The 20,164-nt window shown below is 40.1% G+C and overlaps 1 protein-coding gene across 8 annotated transcripts in view; it reads right to left on the minus strand.

Annotated features, from left to right (window-relative positions):
- The window catches only part of NME7 (NME/NM23 family member 7), a 96,610-nt gene that overhangs the window by 68,187 nt on the left and 8,259 nt on the right, over positions 1-20,164 (minus strand). For 5 of the 8 annotated variants that reach the window (XM_083820433.1, XM_083820436.1, XM_083820432.1 and 2 more), the window contains 2 exons: positions 8,721-8,828; positions 5,076-5,242 (listed from right to left, as the gene is read on the minus strand). In XM_083820433.1, the coding sequence (XP_083676559.1) occupies positions 5,076-5,242; positions 8,721-8,828 (275 nt within the window). Of the gene's footprint in view, positions 1-5,075; positions 5,243-8,720; positions 8,829-17,122; positions 17,275-20,164 lie in introns of all 8 variants that reach the window. The other 3 variants (XM_083820429.1, XM_083820430.1, XM_083820431.1) reach the window with 1 other exon arrangement.

Below are 20,164 nucleotides of genomic sequence, written 5' to 3' on the forward strand. Positions count from 1 at the left end.
CTGTTTCCTGGTGCACAAAAGGTATGAGGAATATTCAGTCAGAAGGAAGTATGATATATTTATCAAATTTCTGAAGCACATCTCTCTCCTGCTGTAAGGGTAGATACTTTCTCTGTGCTCCCCACTCCCTGCTCTGAGTTAGAACACAACTCATCTGTTTCCTTCTCTCTCCTTAACCTTGCTCAGCTCCCTATGTAAATCATTACATACATAAAAAGCTGTTAAACTTCTCTCTCTAAAAATATTACTTAAACATGTGCCTCTTCCATAAAACTCAAAGTGAAATGATTGTTTTATTATTACTTTTTAAACATTTGGAGGTCCCAGTGAGAAGAGGATCAAATTGTGCTTAGTACAGTAGAACAGTACGTACACTTCATGGTATTATACAGTTGGAATGTCAAATGGCTGACACTGTTAACAGACACAATAAAAGGTTAGGAAAGAAGGTATTACATCTCTTTTACTGACTGACAGCTATATTCTAAGGGAGACCAATCCTAAAATCTCTACGCTCTCCCCCACATCTTTGTTTCCAAGTACATCCTGTCTTCTCAATAATTATCTTTTTATACTGTACATCCCCAAGGCTAGGACTGTTTTATTAGCGTGCTTTGCATTGGACCAAGTACACCATAAGCACTAAACATATTATTAATCAAAAATAACACGCACAAAAAGAAGGTCTGTAAAATGGCATTTTCTATTTGCATTCATCTTGTGGTGAGTCAGCTTCAAATGTGCTCAGCTTACAAATCAACAGATGATTTATTCAGCCCCGTATCTCTGAGACTCCACGTCTCCAACAATCCTGAAGAGCTCTTTCCATCTTTTACACTGTTTCCAATAACGAAGGCTACCCAAGATAGATTTTTTATTGCAGTACTTCCATAAATGAAAGGTAAATAACTGTAAATTTCTCATTTTATTTACCAGCATAGCACAGAAACCTTAAGGTTTGCAGCAACATATTCTAGTGAGAGCAAATATGCTGAGGCTACAGGAGACGGATGAACTTTCACTACATTTACTTTGAACCTCAAGTGACACGAGATTGTCAGATGCTTTGGGAATAGACAGACTATCTATTCTACAGCAAATGTAAAGGAAGGGAGATGTCAGGGCAAGAAATTTTCCGGAAAGAGGGAAATTTGAATGCATGTAACGTTTCATCTGAAAGCAAGGGGGAGGCATAGATGACCTCCACAGCTCAGAAACCAACACAGATTTCCTCAAGCATCGGAAAACTAATTTACACAGATCAGCATAAGGCCCAGATCTGTTGGGAAAAATAACCCAAAAGGCTTGTGGACTAAGGGTGCAGGCAGTTACCAGAAATTGCATTAGAGTAGTCAGCTGACCCTATGTTTCAGTCCATCACAGCGTCAACCAAAACTGGTTTAGCCTTGTCTTCAGACCAGGAAAGGCTGACCTCTGGCCACTGCACAGGAAAGTGTACCAGCATAATTCATATGGCCCACAGACCGCTCAACACCTTTCCCAAGGATATCACAGCTCCACTTCATTTTGCGACACTATTTATCATATGACAGGATGTGCCATGTGAACCAAGGCACATGAGGGGGAGCAGTTGCGTGCTAGACTGATGTGTGCACACAGTCACACAAGGCATGACATGCACCCTGCCATAAGAGGCTCTCAACTTTCTCGTTTACCATGAACACCAAGGATCAAATCACTGGAATAAGATCTCTAGTGCACTTTGCATTTCCTTGAGGAACTTTTTTTAAATCTATGTTATTACACAGGCTGTTCAGCACAGACTGCTAATACTAGAAATAAACTGACCCTTACTTTTCTAATTTCAAGCTTTCCAGTAAAATTGTAATTCCTTGCAATATGTAATGAAGCATTACATTATCAAGTAATTTCCCTAGAAGACTAATAAATACTGCACTGAGCAACTCTTATATTATCTTTTCTCTAGCATTGGTGTATAAGCTGTAACATTTCAGTATGAGCTTTTCAGAGACACACGGGGTAAGAAAAAGCATAATTCAAGATGCTGAAGACTGTTTCTGAAATTGAATTTTGATTCATGTGCCCTATTTTTAGTTTTAATTAGCAATATGTTTTTGTGGTTTGACGTGATGCAGTCTGCAAAGTACTTTATGAAACAGTTTTATGCCTAGGAACAAAGGAGAAAGAATTAAGCATGTTTACTTACATTTTCAGAAGGACTTTATGACAGTACTCCAGGGAGTACTGAAAAAACAGAAGATGGGAACTGATCAAAGGAATGGTGCACAACCCATGATGTGGCTATGCTTGTGAGATCTACTTATTCCTCATCATAGGACTGTTACACGTACAGTAGCTTATGTCTTGTAGGGGATGAACCACTAATTATGTCAATAACTGGAAGCATATTAATAGCATATCCGATCATAAAAGAATTTGAGTATTTTGGTTGAGACACAAGCTTTCTCATACAATTTTCAAAAACGCAGGTATTAACTGACTCTGAGTATAGTCTGCTTAGAAAGGACACACTAGTCAGACAAATTTTTACTTCAGGTTACAACCACCTGGGATCACAACCGGAGGACCACAGAAACAGAAATCACTTTTTACACCAGTGTTTCCTTATACAGTACATTCTAAGTAAGCATGTGCTTACTTACATGGTTTGTGATCCTTTCCTTACAGTGCACTGGGATGGGAGTGGGAAGAAAAACAATCAAATATGGCTGTTTTTAAAAATTGACCCAAGACAGAAGAAAAATAAGTGTAATGATTTGAAACTACATTGAATTGTCATTGAACTGTCATTGAATTGTCATTAGCATAAATCAAGAAAGGGCCTGTGTAATAACTGGTCTCTTAATACATCTGTTTTGTGCCTCACGTACCTAGAGTCACATTTGCTTGCTTTTCTGACAAAAAAGAAGGCCCCTAATTCAACAATCATCTTTTTTTTTTTTTTTTAAATGTATATTTCTCAGTCTTCCTTATAGGCCTTTTCTGACCCTGCCTCCATGCATATTCAGTGACCAAAGACTGTACCTCCAAAGTCGAAATAAAGTACAGGTAGTCTTGTACAGCACAGAGGCAAGAAAAGACAGGGGAATGTTTCTCCTCATACGACATCCACAAAATTATTAGTAGAATTCCAACTACAAATTATCTTTAGGAATTATTATGTACTGCATTAACCTTACTGTATCTATTTAACTAATAGCTCTAATAGCTGCTGTAAAGGCTGCTAGGGCCAGGCCAAAAAGACAAACACCCCATATGCAACCATTTTGCCCAAGGGCTCCTTCACTGTGACCCTGTTTACCCAGTGAAAGCTAGCTTCTGTGAAGAAAGCAGATTTTGAGGATCCCTTGCCTGTTTAAAACGCCTTTCACTGTGTTCCCCTAGGCCATTCTGAATATGTAACACCACTTGCATATTTATGTTATCTTTCAGTCGACATTCCTAAAATGTTTTCCAAACAGCTGACATGTCATAAATTCCCTCCTTCCTTTTGTAGAGCAGTATAAAACCTCACCCACTCTCCCAGGACCACCTCACTGACACAACTCTGGTGTTGCTGACTATGCAGCATTGCTGTATACACATATAGCTTCCCTGATGAGAAGAACATGCCATTTTATCACAAGCTACCTTTTCTTGGTATAACTGCATCAGCACCACGGCTTATGCTAGTTTAGGCAGAGCAGAAAGTACGCAGCTATAAAAAGTTACATTGATATAAAAACCATAAACAACACAGATGCAATCTACCCAAGGCTCCAATGAGGCACACTGTGAGCAGTAACACATACAGAAGCCCTCCTTTGCTATTCTCTACCTGCTTTGCTACCCTTCCATGACTCCCAACTCCAGGTTGAAGAAAAAGTACCTGAAAAACTCCCTCTGGAAACTTATTATGGCAGTCATTCCCAAGGCAATGTTGTTGTGAGGTTAAGACTAAGAAGAGTGTTAAAACTTGCAGCTCTTCCTGCGTGCCCAGTTATTTACACCTCTTCAAAAAGAGCTCAAAATAAGCCCACATAGTTGGAGGAAACAAGCAACTAGCTGAATAGGGCTCCCTGGAACATCGTACCTAAGAAAATATCCTGTACTCTTTTCAAAAAAAAGCTGGAGCAAAATATATAAATTATAAAAAAATTCTAATTTGCAAATTCAGAAATTACCTGCAGTGCAATCAAATCAGATTTAAATTCCTTGTAAAGTAATCTTGTTGTTATTTTATTAAGTCTCTCATGATATTTTTATTCTTGGATGGGCTTTTAATGTCCTTCCCAAAGCAAGTCTTTCAAACGAAAAGAGACAATGAGTCTTACCTTTACCCATTATAAATGAAATTTGTCTTAACAAACAAGCCTGAAGATTTTATTGACATTCCCACTCTACTCTTCCCATCCTCATGACGCATTTCAGGAAATGCTGAAAACATTCTCAGGAAAAAAAAAAAAAGAACAAAAAAACAACACAACAACAAACAAAACACATCCATGGTGGGAAAAGCAATGGAGAATGGGAATGGGACTCTCTCACTCCTGTTCTTACTGTTTTCAGTTATTACTGAAAAATGTTATACATTAACACAGAGCAGATCTGTTTGGTAAGGTGCTAGGTTTGTGCACAGACTCCAGAGACGGGTGATAGTTTTGCAAGATTCAGGACTTCCAAGCGCAGCACGCATCATGGTTACCACACCAATACTGCCCCAAGAGAATCCGCAAATCACAATACTGTTGCTGCCTGCCCTGAGGGGAGTAACAAAGCTGAACTGGAGCCCGTGTTTTCCTCCTCAGCCTCTTCTCTTTTGAGAGACCTGGAGAAGGCAGCACTTGACACCATGGATAAGCTGGCCTTGAAGATTTATCACGTGGGAGGGACAATCATGGGTTTGCCTACAAGCAGGGAACACTTTGCTTCCCTCCAGCCATCAGTATGCCAGATCACTTCAAACTGCATGCAAACCTGCGAGTAATTCATCTTCTCGCCACAATAAAGAAATCTTATATCATTTCCAGCAAAGAACAACTACTCTGAATCCCCAGCTACAAAGGAAGATTTCAAAACCCATGTTTTCGTACCTCTCTTTGCGGCTCCCCAGCTTGCGTGCTGTATATTGATCTCCATAATCCACCAAGGAAAGATGACGAGAAAAAACTGTAATTTTATTGCCCACAAATAAATCCTCGAGGTGTAAGCTCTCATACTTGGTGCGCTTCAGAAAGGTGCGATGGTTCTTCACATCATACTGCAGAGAAAAGAAGATTAAGATTTATCATAGCAAGAGATCTAAGCTGTAGGCAAACTCAACATAATTTTTACTCTACTTTCAGAAATTTCCATGGTACAGTGAGATTGAATCTGATCACTAAATTGATTTAATTCCTAACCATGTGAACTTGCATGCGTACTGTGAATGCCTAGAAGATTAAAACCCGATTAAAAATTTGTTCCATTTAAACAGTCTCAGGGTGACAGCTGTCTTTGCATTTTTTATTTTACCATTTGCTTGTGCTAATTCAAACTGTGATAAATGGTTCACGTGCCTATGGATATCTCTGCCCAGTCTCACTGAGAATTTCCCCCTAGCAGATCTGTGCCGTTTCACAGGCCAACGGCTCACACCAGTAATGACCATGATGCACACTGTCTGTGGCAAGTCTCCTCTTCAGGGCATTGTTCCAGTGATACTACGCTTTATTTGACTGCATAAGACTCTGAATTAGGGATGGATGGATGGCTGCAGCACTAGGTTGAGAAGTTCTCACTGCCTAGAGCTGCAAGCTCAAATGCCTGTCAAGACAATTCAGCTTTGTATCATCTTTCTCAGCAAGTAGCAAGACGGTAATGTGCAGTTTTCTGGGTGGGCTGGCAAAGCACAAAAGAGAACCTGATGAACACACTCTTCTCCGCTCCAAGTAAATATTACAGATCCCTTCAGTTTCTTGGAGAAATGGAATCCTATGAAAAGAAAATTTTTGTCCTCTTCAGGCTAAACTTCTCCTTTTCTGTTTTCATTTATGTGTACTGTCCTCCATTGCAATGGTATACAAACTAGAAGAGCATTACAAGAAAACTCCATTCCTGCAAGCCTTGGAGAAAAAAATAAATCAGTAAAATTACATACTCCATGTTCTGAAATGTTTGAATTAATCTCCTGTTTTAGGCTTGAGCTTGATGAATTGTGAGCTTTTCCAGAACAGCTAAAACTTTGGAGATCAGAGAATATAAATTATTTGGATGCTTCCTTCTGCTGAGGCAGAATTACAAGGAAGAATCCTTCCCTGCTGAAATATCTTCAGCCCTCTCCAATCCTACTACGTGTCCTTCAGTTACAAGCATAGGGGTAAATGAAACAATAACATACTGAAAAAAAAAATCACTTGAATTCAGCTACTTGTTTTTTCCTGTACTTGGCCAGGGATCCTATTAACTGAATTGAACATTAAAATTCTTCAGCATCTTGACTAAAAATCTGAACATTTCCTTGGCTATTTCACTAACAGTTGCTAGAAAGCCAATCTCCCCAGCTTTTTCTCCCTTCTCAAGCAGAAGATGAAGAGGGGAAAAGAAACAAGAGAGATATCTATCTGTGTTAAAGAATTCTTTAGAATGGAATTTTGGATCTGTTTAAAATACCTTTTTATAATGCAAATGATAAACTGCAACAGAACAGATGTAAGACAAATTTGATTGCTTTTTCCCCCTTCTCTCATGTACATGTGCAGGTTAATTATCCAAAATAAAGTAGTTCTCTGCTAAGCACATATTCTTTTTAAAGACTTCTCTCTTTTTAGAAAATACTCTGTAGAAAGAAAAGTTGTTCAGGCTGTAGGAATTTCCTGTGAGAGTTATTAGCTACAGAAAACTTGGACAGTTGGGCACATCTCTGTCAAGGCATCCAGTCTGATCACAACAGTTGCTTGCTGTTCTTGGACAAAAACCTGCGCTGTTTTCTAATGGCTGCAAGGCAAGCTGGAAACTTGTCACATTATTCCCTCTGCAATTTTCCTTCCCAGGAATAACCAAGATATGAAGGACTAAAAAAGAAAAGCTGACGATTTCACATAACATAAGCCTTCAACTGCTCCATTCCACCCTCAGCTGGGGTGTGTGATAAAGGAGAGCTATCACTGCAACAGTAGGAAAGGTGATCTCTCTATCAATCTCTCCCTTAAGCAGGGAGAAGCAGGCTCACATCCATTACCTCCCTTCTCCTAAAGCATGTTAGAGGTAAGGGTGGGCAGCCATCATCTCTTGGGAAGACACCAAAAGATGCAGAAGAATTTGGCAGTAATGAAGAAAGAATCACCGATTTTCAGAGAAACTGAAAAAAAAAAGATCCAGAAGGCAATCCTAAATTTATTCACTGTCCACAAACTCACCCCAAAACTGATTTTAAGAAATCCTTTCTATAGAGGTGTTACAAGCATTTTTGCTTTTTTAATGGTTGTCTTGATCATACACAGTCCGTGTAGACTCATGACTGTGAACACACAGCACTATCTTAAAATGGGAGCACAGCAGCAAAATGCTAGTCTACCAAGTCATAAAATGTTTGATGCAGAAGGTGTTAAGACAGCTCAAGAACACCTTGAAAGCTCTTGGTTTTGAGACATCCAGGTGAAATGAACAACAATTTTGTCAGCCTACACATGGTTGTGTAGGAAGATTATTACGGCTCCTGACTGATTAGCTAAACTGTCTCTGGAAAAAAAAAATCCTCACATTTTGACAGCTGTGCACACAGACATCATACAAATAACTAACTTAAAAGGGACAACATCATGGTAGAGTTTGTTTAAAGAGACTATCAGTAAAAAGTGCAAAGTGCATCCCCTCACACTGATGGGTACCATGGTTTCAGTAAGCAATTGTTTGGGTAAGAAAAGGCACATTTTGCTAGTTTTCTTATTTCTGATCTCTGCATTTGATACTTACAGCAGGAAAACTAAAATTTCATAATGAAATTAAGAAGTGTGAATATCCAAACCTAGTCTACTCCCAGACCTTCAGTTCTCCATTAAAAATTAGAAAAGACTAGTCAAAACCATTCACCCATTCCTAAAGGGGAGGACAAAGAATTGGCTGTTTCACTAGGATTATCTGTACTATCCATACTTCATTTCTATATATGTGCCTGCTTCTGCAACATGCTTGTTTTAACCTATTAATAAACAGAGGGGAGTAGTTGTATGAACCATAAGTCAAAAAGCACCACTGATGGAAAAATTTGGATCCCACTGTCTGAAACATCCTTCCTTGCTTTAAAACCAAATTAAGAGTAGTTTACCATTTCCTCTACTTTGATAATTTTTTTTTTTTTACACTTTACTCTTAAGAGACTTCTGGAATTTCAGTTGAAGCTTATTTCCCTGCTTGGAATTAGCTTCAATTTGTGTTTCTCATGCAGTAGGTTAGCACTGATCAGTTCCAATACTAAAACCCAAGTAGAGATTGAATGAAAACAGATTTGTGAAAATGAATCTCTCCATGCCAAAATAAGATTTAAGATAAAAATCATTAACATGGAAGCTTTTCCACATGCTCCACTGTGACCTAGTATTTTTGCTTTTTGTTTAGTTTTAGAAACAGAGCAAGGTACATCTTAAATTACATTTTCATTACCTGGAAAATTAATTGGCACAGGTAGTGGCCTTCCATTTTTCAAACTGTTTAACTGGACGTTGTACTTATAATAACAGGATTTTTTCTTTTATTCTTACCATTTCAACTGATCCATCCTTTGGATAATAGAGAAGCTCATAACGCCGAAAGAGTGAAGCATTTGGGTCATACCATTCAGCAGTGAAAGCATATCTATCATCTTGACTCTGAAACAAAAAAGGAAGGGCTATCAGAGCAACCATACATGTTTTTAAATATACAAATAGTAATAACAGTAATAGTAATAGTAATAATAATAATAAATAATAAACTTCCTTGCTATCAGAAAAGTCAAAAAAATCATTAGTAAATGCACAGCCTGCACATCTTCATCTGCTTAACACAGCTGGTGACATCTTTTCACTTGTCAGCTCTCATCTTTTAAGTATGATAAAAACAATATGGCACTTTTCCAGGCAATCTCAAATCTTATTCTGATTTCATCACCCATTAAATCTGAATTATTGTAGCAGTTCTTGTTAGACTTCTTAATTTTGCAAAATTGAGCCAGGTATCTGACTTACTTTGGTATGTTAAAAAAGGGTGTTTGCTCACAATGAAAATACTGAATTTTAACATGTTTCCCACACGAGTTACAGCAAAACACTTTCTTCTTCCTGACCAGTGATATCTGAACTTCTGTTAATGCTGAGATAAACATATTTGAGCAAAGGACATTAGTTCAATTCACTACTTAACTGCCTGAAATTTACATAAAGCACAAGCAAACTGATCTCATTTACACCTCATTTTCTGCCATTACGGAGTGTGACTTGAAAGGTAGACTGCAATAATTATGAAACTGTAGATACATGCTTAGCTTGTCTCCACTCATCCTTCAGGGAAGCAAGCACAAAGGCGATGCAGTGCATGTGGACGTGCAGCTCCAGCACCTCTTAGTGGTGTGTGTTTGGTAGCTGTTGGTCCTACAATACCAGTTATTTGATAGCTGCTAGATGGAGCTCTACGTTTTTATTTTCCATAGCCTTGCTAAATCTGATGGCTACTCCTGAGGGCAAGCGTGGTCTCATCACAGGCTTCCACTCTTTAGAAGTACCTGTACTCTCTTATTTTAAACATTTAGGTACAACTGGGACTTGAAGTTGCAGCCAAGTAGGCTTTTTTTGTCCTTCAGATATTAGAAAACAGCAGTATTTCAGTTGTTTCAAAGACAGCCCACTAAGCAACCAGACAGAAGGAGTTCCCACGGGCTTCAATGACTGCTCCGGAACATCAGAAGGTAAAGAATCGTAATCACTTTTGTGGTGAGTGGAAGCCTACAGACATTAAGCCAAACAAATCCGTGATCTTCCTTTTGTTGTCAGTGCAGCTTTTCTTTCAACATCTTCAGCTTAAAACTGACATAAGAGCTTTTGCAGGTTAAAGACTTAACAGAAGCACCGATGGGTAAGAATGAGATAAAAAAGAACAATTTCAGAATTTCACAGTGCGACGAATACATATGCCTGGTCAGTTAAAGGCGTTGAGGCAAGTTCCCCACCCTACTGTCAGCCCTTTAGGTGCCCTCCACTGCAAAATAAAGACATGATTGTAACACAGGGAGACTTGCACAGTGGGAGCAGCACAGTCTTATCTCTACACTACACACTACAGCCTTTGACATTACTTAAACGTATGGTTTAGGTGCAGCATCCTGCACAAAAACTCCCTGAGGACTTAGCCTAGTTTCAGGCCCTTATATACGCTAGTCATGCTCATGTCTTCACTGCTACCACTGTCGTTCTAGACATACGTAAGCCAGAACAAACACCTTCCTACGTGAAAACTCACACCTTAGTTTTTCCATATAGGCATGTCACTGGCAATGAACAACAAGGAGGGCTGACAGATTATAATAAATGACAAATTTCGCCCTTGATCTTAAATACACTCCTACTGCTGGAAGACGAGACAAAGCATTTGACTGATGTATTTGACCACCATCTGATCAAGGATGCATGTTACACAGAACCACTTTGAAGCAGCTGTCTACCACAGAGGTTGTCTGAAAAGAAATGCTGTCCTTGTTCCTCAAGTACTACCTCCAGACGAGGATTAGTGACATATGAAATAAATGAAGATGCACTCCTCGTAACACCAAGACAGATACAATTGTATTTACGTTACCAATTTTATATTATAGCATCACTTTCAAACATGTTTGCTAGGTAGCAGTTGACAGAGAAGCTACTAATTTTCATTTATGTAAAACTTCGGAAACATCCAAATATTTACTTGTCTCAGGCAAGTAACATGTTTACATGACCAAGCAAAGGAAACGCCTTTAGATTTTTCATTTAGTCACCAGTATCTTCGCATTTACAGTGAAGAACTGCATTGTGTCTTGTCTGTTGAGGAATTGGCCTGCTTTTTTTTTTTTTTCTTTTAACATATCCTTGGTTTTAAGATGCATTCAAAATTCATTTTCTGAGATCTTACTCAATGTCTGAGCTATTCACATTTGCTATTTAGCACGCTCTGCTGGCCACTGCTTTTTATTTAGCTGAATGGCCAAAATGACCACTCTGTATTATCTTCTTTCAGGATGGCAAGCAAACCCAAGGTAATAAAGGCTACTTAGGCTTGGAAAGCACTGCTGAGCTAACCCCCAAATGCCCAGTAATGGAATCAGTTAGCAGGAAAATTGGAACTGGTTATTATTTTATACCTGGAAAACACACAGAGCTAACAGTTTTCTAAAATGATCAAAATTAAATCTGTAAAGCTGGGCCATAACTAGAATTTTCTCTGCTTTATAGACATAAAAATACCACAATAAGTCATTTTTAAATGCAGAGAACAGTATCAGAAGAAAGCTTACAAGCTTAAGGAAAACATTAGAAAAATAACTGGAAACAGATTACATTTGTGATCAGGTAGATTGTTCCATACCTCAATGTGAAGAAATTCAATATTAAAAGCAACCTGCGGACTCTGCCAAGCAAGTACAATGTAAAACACAAGAGGACTGCAATTTTACTATTGCAGATTCATACAGATAGCCTTAGAACTGACAGAATGCAATCCAGAATGCAATCACAAAATGGAATAATGCAAACATATTCAGATGAGCCTTTCCCAGGCATCACTGTAAAACTGACACTCCAACTCATCAAAAACATCAACCGATTTCAAATCATATGTTTTAAAAATTGACTACATACTAAGCTCTTAATAAATCTTTTTAAATGAGAAGTGAGACTTTTGTTTTGTTACTTAATGCAAAGACAAATAACAAACACAAACATCTGTCCACTTCCCATCACATACAGTAAGGACTGCAATAGAATATAAAGCTTTCACAACCCTGAAATTATCTTTTACAAATATTTACTTTCATCTTCCATTAAAGTGCACAATCACCATAACTGCTATGGCAGACAACTTTCCTACACACTCTTCCACGAGCGTGTCCCAGGCTGCCACGTGGAAAGGAGTCTCAAAGAGGGGAAGGTACTATGGGAAACATGCTGTGGCTGCTCCTTGCCTTCTGCTCCTCCTCCTAAGAAAGGCAACTCACAGAGAAAACACATGTCCAGAACGGGGTGATCAGAGACCAGCCGGGATCTGCCAGGTGGCGTCGTGCTCAGTGCACCACCCCGCTCTGGACCAACACCACATCCTTCACAGCCCTCAACCGAAGAGGGGAAATGGCTGACACGGTTAGGGACCAGTGAAATCGTGTCACCGTGAACAGCTCAAATAGTAACAAATCAAGTCAAACTATGAATACCTTATAACTCAAAAAATTCTCCCTTTAAAACATTAGTTTCCATTCCTTTCTGTATCTGCACCCTCATCACAATTACACACAGCCTCTTCGATCACGACCACACTATTAACCAAGCAATACCTACTGAGACAGAAATATTTTTCCTTATGCTTTCACATCAGTGGAAAAATTACCAGCATTAGAAAACCCAGCAGTGACTGTCTGCTTTATATTCACATACTGATCGTTTCAGAGTTGCTGTCTTTAGTTCAGTTTTTGCAGCCCTTTCTACGTTAAAATCCAGGGCCACTGAAATCAGTGATCTCAGTTCACCTACTGCGAAGACAAAAAGAATAATCTTTCTCTTTATTCCTTCTTTCACAAGCTGCAGGGAAAAACATTTGGATATATGTGTAGGTTTTGCTAGCTTAGGCTTTTTGTTTATACTTCTATGTGTGAATATGCAGTAGGAGTATGTATTCTATGGCTCTGTGCACATGAGAAACATTTATTGAAGTACAGCTGAATAAAAAAAAAATCAAATATTGTACTTAGTTCTGAAAGTGACGGGAGTAGCAGGCACTCTTTGCTAGCATGGGGCTAAGTTCTGGAAGCTAAATCAAAGCATTTCTGACAGAACTGTGCTCATAAAAAACTCTGCAGCAGGGAAAAACAGTTTGTCTGGAACGTGGCTGCCAAGGAAGCTCATAACCGGAAAGCAGAACGCTTGGTAAGCTGGGCAGGAAACGATCTCTTGTCCTGGAAAGCTCTCAGATTTCCAAAGGGCTTCTGTTCTGCAGTAAAACAAAAGCAGATCTTCCAAAGCTTTCATGAGAAACAACAGAGGGGTAGAACAGCAGCTCAGGGAGCAAAGTAGTTCCATGGGAAGGTGGAAGAACAATTTTATCCCTCTGGTCTGAGCTAAGCAGAACATGCAACTGGTAACATACAGTTATCCCAACTTCAAGGTGCTTCCTGACTGACACACTCTTTTACTGTTCCGGGATGAGTATCTTTGTCCTCTCCCTCTAGCTTTGACTAGAAATTTCATCCTAGAGATGAAATCCATCTCTTACAATGGAGTAAACAGGAAATCAGGGTTTTAGGCAATTTGTTTCTACTGGTCATGTGCAATTTCTGGCTCATCATAGTCTAAGAGAAGGGCAGTTGAGATGATTCCCCGTGTTAACATACAGGCAACAAATTTTTACTAGGATCTTGCCTTTCATATGACTTTATTCTTTTTCATTATAGAGATAATTCTGTCCCATCAGTGAGCCTGAAGTTAATATTTTTCTACCTGTTTGCCAAATTCATACTCTTAGCTGTAATCTCTACGATCTCCAGCTGACTAGGAACAACCACCTGTGCTTAAAACAGTTCCCAGCCTGCAATGCACCCTGACTCCTTCAGCTTATTACTCAAGAAGTTTCACATGAAACTATCAAAATATTTCTTAGAATTACAAAAGCTCTGAGGTATCTGGGAAGTGCACCTTTACATGCTGTTAGTAATCCTGCCTCTGTGGAGGCTTATATATGCTATCAGGAGCGGCAGCATGCATGAAATTTTGACACAGGCTCACGGCCCATTGCCCACATATTTATAAGTTTAGGAGTCACAAAGAACGTCGCTGTTTTAAGTGGGTAGCTTCATGTCTGCTGCTCCTTCGATTTTCCCAGTGACTCAGTGGCTCTGAAATCCGATCTGAGGGAAAACAAATCAAAAGGACCTGAATCAACTCCCACTGAAACAATAAAAAGACTGCATAAACCTCATCAGAAGCTGAATCGAAGCCAAAAAAGACCAGTCTTGATCTCCTGATTCTGTATATTGTAAAACTCTGTGCCATCCCAGGGAAAAGCTGTGCTCAAACACTGATCTTAGCGATCAAGCTATTGTATGAAAATTACTGGGAACAGGTTGGGCCAGCAGGCAAGAACAATCCTCAAACTGAATGAGTATTTCTCCTCATACAGAAAGACAACCTTCTGGAAAGAGAGTCCTGAAACTTCCTAGAATTCCGGCAACAGTTTTAGGAGAAACTTTTATTTAACAACCTGGCTGCTTCCTATGCCAGGCTGTTGGCACTCTCTGAAATATTTTGGGAGAGCAAGAATATTTTTATAAAAAATTAGATGGTATTAAAGGACAAAAATACAAATTATTTTTACAACTTTTCAGGTGAAGATATGAAGCTGACTCCAATATAAGGTAATCTACTTATACACTAACATGTACTTACATTTTTTAGAAATAAATAAATTACAAGTGTATGCAAGTTTGCTGAGCACTCTCTTTGGCAAAAGTTAGACTTTGTTGAAATGGCCAGCCCACTGGTATCTTTTTTCTCATCTTTCCTATTTTTTCTGTAGAACCTACATAGAGCTACTGCAGTATGTGTTGGTGCCATCCCCCAACAGATGCTGGCCTCGTGCTCTTCAGACAACAGGCTGAAGTGGGGGACCTGACTAGCTGCCTTCCTCAAAACCTCAGATTCTCAGAATTGGATCCAGAAGTTACTGTTGTAGATGTATGATTAATCTCTTAACAGTGGGTATCTAAGTCCTGTTATGAATTATTTGAAACAGCTCCTCAGAGCTCACAGACCATTCAATCTTCTGGACTAATCACCACTTCATATTTAACTCTACCACAAAAGGACTTCAGCAAAACTGAAAAGAAAGACAGCGATAAAATCCTAACCTGAGGAGCTGGAATCGGGGCTTGCAGCCAGATCCATCTCCGCCTCCCTCCAAAGCAGCCACTCGCAGACTCATGCTCCCCCAACAGGCCACAGGTAGAAGCACTGTCACAGCCTCACCTGCTTTCTGAAGAGCCCCAGAAATACTACTTCTATTGCTTCAAACTGTTTGCTGTTGTTAGCTTTAGTGTTCTCCCATTCTAACATTCAGACAGCTTTGCTTTATTTTCAGCTGAATGCCTTTAGGGGTATCTCCCCAGGGAACAGGACACCTAGCTTTTCAAGTAGCACCGCGTTCTCATGTATTCAGAACACCAGACAAAAGCTGTCACTTCAATGAGCTTTAAAGACGGGCTCAACCAGTGGGCTAGCAGTGCTTTTCTTTCGGGTAAGGACATCTCAGATGTGACAGTCCCCTGCGGATAAAACCATGAAGCTGAAAGAGCAAAATCAAAACCATTTAAAACAATTAGAGTCTCTACAAAAATGTTACATAAAATGATGAGGTTGAAACATCAAACAAGACATGTCAAGCTAAATTACATTAATAGATGCCAAAATATTTAATGAGTTGGCCAACTCCATTTGTGCAAACAGTTTTCATCCAGGAGAGGGGAAAAAAAATCATGACCAGTCTTCTGAGATGCTAAATAAAGGTTGATGGAAGTTAGAAAACGGGACCGGGATTCCTCTGCTCCCAGCTCTTCTTGGACTGCCTGTGCAACCTCAGGCAAGACAACTTAACCTTATGTGCCTCCTTTCCTCCAACTTTAATAAAATCCTTACTCTGGGAGGCCTTGCCACACTCTAGGCACTAGTAAATGTACCTGCATCTGGGCCGGGGCAATTCCAAGCACAAATACTGTCTGTGAGGAGAATGGATTGGGAGCAGCCCTGAGGAGAAGGACCTGGGGGTGTTGGTGGATAAGAAACTCGACACGAGCTGGCAATGTGCACCTGCAGCCCAGAAAGCCAACCACATCCTGGGCTGCACCAAAAGCAGCACGGCCAGCAGGGCGAGGGAGGTGATTCTGCCCCCCTGCTCTGCTCTCGTGAGACCCCACCCGGAGCGCTGCGTTCAGCTCTGGGGCCCCCAGCACAAGAAGGACATGGAGCTGTTGGAGCGAGTCCAGAGGAGGTCCACAAGGATGATCAGAGGGCTGGAGCACCTCTCCCATGAAGACAGGCTGAGGGAGTTGGGGTTGTTCAGCCTGGAGAAGAGAAGGCTCCAGGGAGACCTTGTAGCAGCTTTCCAAGTGCCTAACGGGGGCCTGCAGAAAAGCTGGGGAGGGACTCTAGGGAGTGCAGGGATAGCACAAGGGGAATGGCTTTAAACTAAAAAATGGTAGGTTTAGATGAGATATAAGGAAGAAATGCTCTCCCTGTGGGGGCAGTGAGGCCCTGGCACAGGCTGCCCAGAGCAGCTGTGGATGCCCCATCCCTGGAGGTGCTCAAGGCCAGGCTGGATGGGGCTTTGGGCAGCCTGCTCTGGTGGGAGGTGTCCCTGCCCATGGCAGGGGGTTGGAACTGGGTGGGCTTTGAGGTCCTTTCCAACCCAAACCATCCTGGGATTCTATGAAATAAATGGGATACTTGTACTCTAAAAGCTGTAAAGCAATTCTAGTTTATACAAAACAAACAGCATCACTTCCTTTCATACAGTCTATGACTGGACTGCTACAGCGAGATGCTTTTCAGAGAGCAAAGGAACGGTTAGCAAAATAGCTAGTGTCACTTTATCACAGAGCAAAGCACTTGCTGCTTCATCAAACATGTCTGTCTTCTTAGTTTCCAGGCACTGTATGCCCTTCAGTTTGATTGAACAAGAAGGCCTGTATGTACAACTTCAGAAGGCAACAGTACTAGGCAAATACACTTCTGTACCACTACACTCTGCCTTTCTTTAGGACTACTTGTCCTTACTAAATGACAAGCAAACACAAGAAATAATGAGCCCTGGTTCTTTCTACTCGTGTTTCCCATCCCCGACTGTTTTACCTGCAACTTCTCTTCAGCTCAAGCATTTAATAAAGGCTCAAACCCACCTGGACTCTCTGATGTGTAACTAGGGTTGAGCTCACAATGAAGTCTTTCTTTAAAGACGCCTTAGAAGGTTTCTTCCCCCTCTGCATTACCATGAAATCTGGAGGAACATCATTATCCCTCTGACTGAAATCTGCCAGTAATTTCAAACTTACTGGGGAGAAAAGGGAGGAACAAGACAGTGGTCAGATACACACATGCAGACTGAGATCACATAAATTTTGTTTTTCTGAGGCAAGTAGGCTGAAAGCAGCTGTATGAAAAATTCCATTTGCACATTATGCGTAATTTCCTATCATCAATAATTCTTTAAAAGAAAAATATCCATTTACGAAAGAAAAGGGAAAGGAAAAAAAAAGTGCAGAAACAGCTAAGCCATTAAATGTTGGTGACAATTTTGCAAGAAACAAGAGACTTCAAACATACCGGTGGCATTTAACGAACAGCATTTTAAGTGGCAGAAAGTGCTCTCATTTTCAGCATTGTAATGCACCTTAAAACCCAAAATGAATCCTCAGCAATGCACACTTATTATGTTGTGCTATTCAACCCATCTTCTACCTTTCACAGTTCCTTTAATACAGGATATTTTCCAGGCAAAACATAAATCCACAACACTGTGCAGATAGAGCTCTCAATTAGCTCTGTCTCTCAAATCTCATTTTCCTCCTCCTCTTCTGTCCATGTTTCTGACACAGGCATTGGTATAATTTTTATAACTCCAATTCCACAGCCCCCTTGCTGTTGTTGGTCCTCCCACCACTTTCTTGACAGGCTTTTCTTCAGAGAGTCAAAAAGATCACTTGCAAATTGAGAAACATCTGGCAACTGCAATTTCCATGGCAATGTCTTGACTACAGACAATTCTCAAACTAAACCTCGTATTCAGAAGTTCACCAGTGAATTCTGGAAGTCTCCTTTTTTTTTTTTTTTTTCTCTCCTTGTATAAAGCAAATCCTACCTATTGAAAATTTCACAGAATTTCTAGACAACTATTAGAAACTAATTAAGATTGGTTAAAATTTCAACAATCTTAATCAACTCTGGAAATCTTTTAAACAGGTGAAACACTGCTGCATTTAGAACGCTTCCCCTGCCATAAACAGGTGCTACTTCCTCCAGATCCAGTTACCTGACTCCCACAACTACTGGTACCCAGCTTCTCAGATGCCTTTTGGCATATGTACATGCTTTTTGGCATATGGCCGTTGCTGCCCGGACCTTCTGCTGCCAAGTAACGTGGGGATATTTCTGTCTCTGTAGCACTGACCAAGTTAATCATCACCTTTGACTGGGATTTCAGTTCAATAAATCTACTCCGTATGTGCAGGGGTCTTGGTGAGCACAGCTCTAGAAGGCTGAAGACCCAAAACTTTCTTCCCAGATTTAGAAATCTGCATTCCCACCTCACAACAACAATGTTATCAGGCTGTTCTGCCGATTTGCTAAGGAAGAAATCATCTTTTACTAGATTATGCAAATACTGCAGGCTTTCTGTGTAGTATGTAGGCGTGATTAGTGTAACCTATTCTTTCCCCCTCCAGTCTCTCATGTAAGAGAGTCAAGAACTGATATCCTCAACTCTTAACTCCAACCCTCTTCAATTACATGTTATAATTAAGTACTTAGTTATAGGATTCATGTTATTTTTCTAATGATGTTGGAATACAATTTCTCTAAAACACATGAAGGACCCCATACTGCTGCTACTGCTCTGTGAAGACAAGTGCAGCTTTAGAAGACCAGCTAACACTTATTTTGAGGGGACTATCTCTCCATTTAATGCATGCTACAGGATGTACTTTATAAGGGTGAAGATCACAAGTTATATTATTGTAATCTTTAATTACACGGCCCCATATAATTTCTCTAGTAGTAGTCAGTAGTGCTCAGCATTTTCCTACCTGCCTCCACCAACTCAGGAAGAGTGTGACAGTGATTATAGCAAAAGCAGAGCTGTTCCCTGACTCAGAAAAGCATCTGTAACACAAGTCATCTCACAGACTTGGGGCACTTGCATAATTACATTTCAGGATACAGCTTAGGTGCTTTGCAAAATCCATTAGTAGTGGCATCACCAACACTGCCATGGTCAGCTGCTGGATGCTGGGTCTCTGACTTTGAAATAGGAGGTTAGTGTCTGCATGTGACCCCAGAAAGGACAACAGGGCTGCACATACACTTAGCTACCTGTGCACATCCCATTACACAATCCTCCCTGTAATGTACTTACAGGAAAAACAGTTTTGAAAGGCTCAAAACTCATCCAAACATTAACGTTGATAGTCACACTCAGAGGTAGTCTCCTTTTATACACCTTTCCTCTGTCAAAACGCCAGCTTTCAATTTCCAAGCCATTCAAAACAAAAGCTCTTTGGAGGAACACTGAATTTTTATCTATTTTTTTGTTTGTTTATTATTTGTCTGCTTATTTATTAGGACTGAGAAAGTATTTCAACTTGTTTTCCACAAATTCTTATTCAAGTCATCCATTCAACTTTCAACTCCCAGTAGAAGCTGTTTGGAAAATTTCCAGCAGAATGGTTCAAGTTTCAGATCGTTATGAGCAGCTGGAAGCAGAGGTTCAAAAGGAAACACCTAAAAATCCTGAACGAAAGCTCTCAACAGCACTTCAGGCTATCCTAATGCCTTCAGCATCTTTAAATTATCTCAGCTTATAACAATGTTCTGAAAATCGTTCTTAACAAGAACCAATTGTTTGCCTTGGAATCACAGCTAAGGGAGCCGGTGTCCTTCGGCCCGCTGACACCAGTCAGCATTAACACCCCAGAGCTCGAGTGAATGTTCCAAAGACCACGCGTGCTGCATCCACCTTGAACAGTCAGGGTACGTAACGGTGTAGTAAAGATTTACGATGCCCCGAAGTACACAAACAACCCTGCCTACAGGTTGCTTATTCACTGCTATGGGCACTTAAAGCAACTACTTTGCCTGCACTACTGTTTAACCAAATGCTGAAGTTAACACACTATTTTTTCCTAGATTGTGTCAAATATTAACTCTAATGTAGGTGGACTAAATCC

The sequence above is a fragment of the Anser anser genome, assembly GCF_964211835.1.
Source record: "Anser anser genome assembly, chromosome: 1".
Lineage (NCBI taxonomy): Eukaryota > Metazoa > Chordata > Aves > Anseriformes > Anatidae > Anser > Anser anser.